General features: G+C 59.1%; 2 protein-coding genes across 2 annotated transcripts in view; both read right to left on the reverse strand.

Moving 5' to 3' along the window:
• DIRAS1 (DIRAS family, GTP-binding RAS-like 1) overlaps positions 1-3,940 on the reverse strand; it is a 12,781-nt gene extending 8,841 nt beyond the window's left edge. Inside the window, exons 1-3 of the mRNA XM_010828433.1 lie at positions 3,915-3,940; positions 382-580; positions 179-283 (exon numbers count right to left, since the gene is read on the reverse strand). Of these exons, the coding sequence (XP_010826735.1) occupies positions 179-283; positions 382-580; positions 3,915-3,940 (330 nt within the window). The remainder of the gene's footprint in view (positions 1-178; positions 284-381; positions 581-3,914) is intronic.
• Positions 3,778-4,293, reverse strand: part of SLC39A3 (solute carrier family 39 (zinc transporter), member 3) — a 6,831-nt gene continuing 6,315 nt past the window's right edge. Inside the window, exon 6 of the mRNA XM_010828434.1 lies at positions 3,778-4,292. Within this exon, the coding sequence (XP_010826736.1) occupies positions 4,155-4,292 (138 nt within the window). The 3' untranslated portion in view covers positions 3,778-4,154. The remainder of the gene's footprint in view (position 4,293) is intronic.

Below are 4,293 nucleotides of genomic sequence, written 5' to 3' on the forward strand. Positions count from 1 at the left end.
CTAGGGGCAGTTTGTCCACCCGAGTGGCAGGGCCAGAAGTAGCTCAGAGGGAGGCCCAGCCGGTCCCTTGAGGGAGACAGTGTGTGAACCATCATGGCCATTTCCTTTGCATTAAACACAGCACTTCAGCTGTGCCTGTAGGCACTGGGTTGGGGGTCTGAAAGGCCCAACTGCCCACCCTGTTCTCCCCAGCCAGGCTAGGCACACAGCAAGCACTTGGGCCTTTGGCCAGAAGACTGCTGTCTGGCCAGTCAGCTGTTTCTGCCCTGGGAGCTGTAGAGGTCTGGGGGGTGACAGGAGCGGATGGGGGAAGGATCTCCCTTCTGCAGCCCAATCTGGCCTCAGCAATGTGACAGAGTTCTAGGGCCTTCTCAGAACCACCTCCATGCCCTGCAGCAGCCCTTCTTGGCCTCTTCCTGGCCTGCGGGAGGCTCTTGGAAGGTCAGGTGGGTAGGTCACTGGCTCTGTCACAAAGCTGACGGACAGCTGCTCATGGTGAACAGGGGCAAGGACAGGTGGGCTGCAACAGCCCTCTCCTCCCAGCAGGACTGAGGGTCCAGGGCTAGTGCTCAGGGCGGGCCTGGAGGCACAGTGTGCAGGGACGCAGCAATCGTCCGATGCCTGCTTTTCGGGCCCAAAAGACACAGAAGGGCTGGGAACCAAGCTCCTTCTCCCAGTCCCATGCTAATGAATTCCCCACCAGAAATGTAAACAGCAGACAACAGAGGCTGAGACACACTGTTATTATGGTTGATTCAATCTGCGAAGCCTGGGTGCCGCCTCCTAATTTTCTCCTTTTTTGTCTCAGGATCAGGAAGGGGAACCCAGTCGACTCCATCCAGCTATTGCCTGCACTGGGAGCCCCGACTCCCCTCCTCTCCAGGCAGACTGTGGAGGGCAGCGGGGCCCAGGGAGGGTGATGCTCCGAGGACCGAAGCCAGGTTCTGGGTCAACTCTACTGTCTGCAGAGCTCTAAACAGTGCCTCTGCCCTTGCCCATAATCATACCACCAGGAGCTTGCCTGGTCGGGGCCAAGTGGCTAGGGGTGGCCTTGACCCAGCTGGGCACATCCGGATAAAGGTGGCACCTGGTATTTTGTGCTGAAAGCTTTGTGTTTTATTTTTCAAACAGAAAGGCATTTGTACTATCTGGGATTGCTCACGTCCAAGCAAAGGTGGTTGTGCCTGGTCGCCACGCAACACCTTAAACAGATCATCAGCAGGTGTCTGCCCCCTTCTCCTCCGTGAGAGACACACACAGAGCTCAGAGTGACACTTCCTCAAAGGTGCAAAGTTAAATAGAGATGGGTGAAGGCTTGTGGCCAGTGTGCAGTTCTGTGTCAGGGCTGGTCCGGGGTCCCAGGAGGTGGGTTTCCAACCCACAGGCTCCTTCAGCCAAAGCTCCTGTCACCACGTGGCACTCTCATGTCAGAGCCCGTGGGAAGGTGGAGCCACTAAGCTGTCCTCAGAAGACCCTGGTCTAGACCAGACACAACCAACTTCGGCCAGGGGCCCTCAGGAGTGAGGTTGGCCCCCCCAGGCCCCTCTTGGATGAGATGACCACTTCTCTTCTCACCTCAACTTTCAGCTTTGACCCTCACCCTAAGTGGGGAGGGCTGACCACAACTGACTGACACCATCATCTCAGTGAGCAGCAGACCCTGGGGCTGACCCTGGCTCCTCCAACAGCAGACAGGAGGGGTAGCCTTGGGGGAGGCTGGTGGATGAGACAGCTTGCGTCCTCTCCTACACCACACAGCACTCCTCCCCAATTTGGGGGGTTCCAGCATCCCCAGGGGCCTGGAAGCAATTCTCCTGGGGCTGGAGGGAGGCCAGAGCCCAACAGACAGAGGCTGGGCAGGCTGGGGATCCAAGGACGCCAGGGACTGGGGTGGCAGTGTCCAAGGCATGAGTGGGGTCCACTGGGGTTCCCCCTCTTTGCTGGTGCTGCAGTGCCCTTCCTGGTCCATAAGCTGGCTCAGAGTGAGAGAGAACGACCGGGCCTTGAGGGCTCCAGTAGGGGGATGGAAGGGAAAATGTGGGGACTGAGGGGTGGACAGGCCTGTGGTGTCCCCAGGACATCCCAGGAGGTTGATGGCAGGCAGGAGAGCAGGGACCCTGCTGTGTGTGTGCTTTAGGTGATGGGGAGGCGTATGGAGTGGGGACTCCTAGAGCAGACCACATGGGAGGTTCCTACTGGATTTGGGGAGAGGAGCCCCTGAGGGACCCACTGCATGGGCCACACCCCTCCATCTGAAGACAGGCCCTGGAATCTAGCAGATTGCTGGGTACTGCCCACTGAGGGCAGAGTGAAGCAGGGGCAGGCAGTCACCAGCAACGCTGGGTTTAGGACAAGGTGCAGGTGATGCTCCCACCCCCACGGGGGTCGCTTGCCTGGCATGGGGACAGCGTCAGGCCAGGTGAGGTTGAGATTTGGGTCCTGGTAAAAGCCAGATTGATGTTCCTAGAAACAGGCCCAATAGTTCCATCAGCAGTGGTGGGGCTGCTTGGACATACACCCTTGTTCCCTGAGACTGGCAGGGAAACTAATGGAGCTTGTGCATTCTCATGCTTCTGGAGCCTGGCTAGCGGCAGCAGGCCAGGACCTGGGGTGCCTGCTCGAACAACAGTTAGGTGCTCCAGGTACACCCTGGGGCCAGAGCACCTGCTGAGCCCAGGCCCACAGGGCACAGGGGCCTGTCCTCGCCAGGAAGCTCAAACAACCCCACTGCACAGCAGGTCTTGCTGGCATGGGTCTGGGCAGTGACCCTGACTGAGACAGGAGTAGACTAGAGATTCTAGGAAGGGGCCTGGGCCCCTGGCTGAATGAAAGAAGGAGGTGGCAGGAAGGGTATGCGTAACGGGGTCAGGGCTAGGGGAGCCAAGGCTGTGCCAGAGACGCAGCGAAGTCCCCAGAAAGGGCCCTCAGCCCTGGCTCATCCCTGGGGGCGCCTGCTGGTTGCCCCGACAACACTAACACAGCTCGTTCCTACGGAGGGGAGGGTGTATGCCAGCCCCACAGGGCTGTTAGTCCCCTACGCTCCTGAACCTGAGCTTCATTTGTGCCTGGTGGGGGGAGTTGAGTCACGTGGCCCCTGACCCTGGCCTGCCGGGAGTCCCTGGGCACCTGAGGCCAAGAACCAAGGACTGAGGCCCCTGGAACCTGCCCATATGTCTCTCTGGGCCAGAACCAAAGAGCTCAGCCCCAGGCCCTGGGGGACAACCTCCCCATGCAGGCAGGCCGCACCGAAAACAGGGAACAAGGTGTCTCCAGGGTTCCTGAAACCATACCTCCGCCCACCAAGCACAGCCTCAGGCAGCAGGAACCACTAACCCTGAACAGGGCCTCCAACTAACCCTGAACAGAGGCTCCCTGAAGGGCCCTCCTAATGGAAACCACTCAGGGTGTCACGTGACAGAGCCTGGCCCCTCTTCTAACCCTGGGGACATTCCGCCAGCTTCGTGCTGCAGGGCTCCAGGGGAGGCTGAGGGTGGCCACAGGTGCTAAGTCGCTCAGTCCTATCTGATTCTTTGTGACCCCATTAACTGTAGCCTGCCAGGCACCTCTGTCCATGGGGATTCTCCAGGCAAGAATACTGGAATGGGTAGGCCATACCCTCCTCCAGGAGATCTTCCAGATGCAGGGATCGAACCCAGTCTCCCAAATTGTGGGCAGATTCTTTAACATCTGAGCCACTAGAGAAGCCCAAGAATACTGGAGTGGGTAGTCTATCCCTTCTCCAGGGAATCTTCCCAACCCAGGAATCGAACCAGGGTCTCCTATATTGCAGGCATATGCTTTACCAGCTGGCCACCACGGGCAAGGAGGACAGAGGTTGGCTACTTCCATATCATCCAAGCTGGAGTGTTGGGGGAGGAGGGTCTGGGTCCCACCCCACCTCCCCTATGAGTCACCAGATCTCCACGCCCGAGGATGACATGGCCACACGGCTTTGGGAAATACTTTTAAGAGAAGAATTTGTAAAAGTAAGAGTGGGGCCCCAAGGCTCAGGGTGCAGGATTTGGGGTGCAGTGTGGTCCCAGGCGGCCCCTCTATGTGCAGGCATGGCCTGGGGGCTGAGCTCTGACCCTCAGGGGAGGTGGGGCAGGGCCCTGTGCGTCTTGTTGGGCTCCGGCTGGGTGGGGGCAGAGCGGTCACCACTTGATGAAGACCATGCCAGCCAGGACAGTGTAGCCCAGCACCAGGAAGAGGACCTTGAGCAGCCGGTCGCTCTTCTCCTCCAGCTCCTTGGCCAGGATCTCAAAGAAGGTGACGAAGAGGAAGGTGCCACCC

Source organism: Bison bison, unplaced genomic scaffold, assembly GCF_000754665.1.
Source record: "Bison bison bison isolate TAMUID 2011002044 unplaced genomic scaffold, Bison_UMD1.0 scf7180017864492, whole genome shotgun sequence".
Lineage (NCBI taxonomy): Eukaryota > Metazoa > Chordata > Mammalia > Artiodactyla > Bovidae > Bison > Bison bison.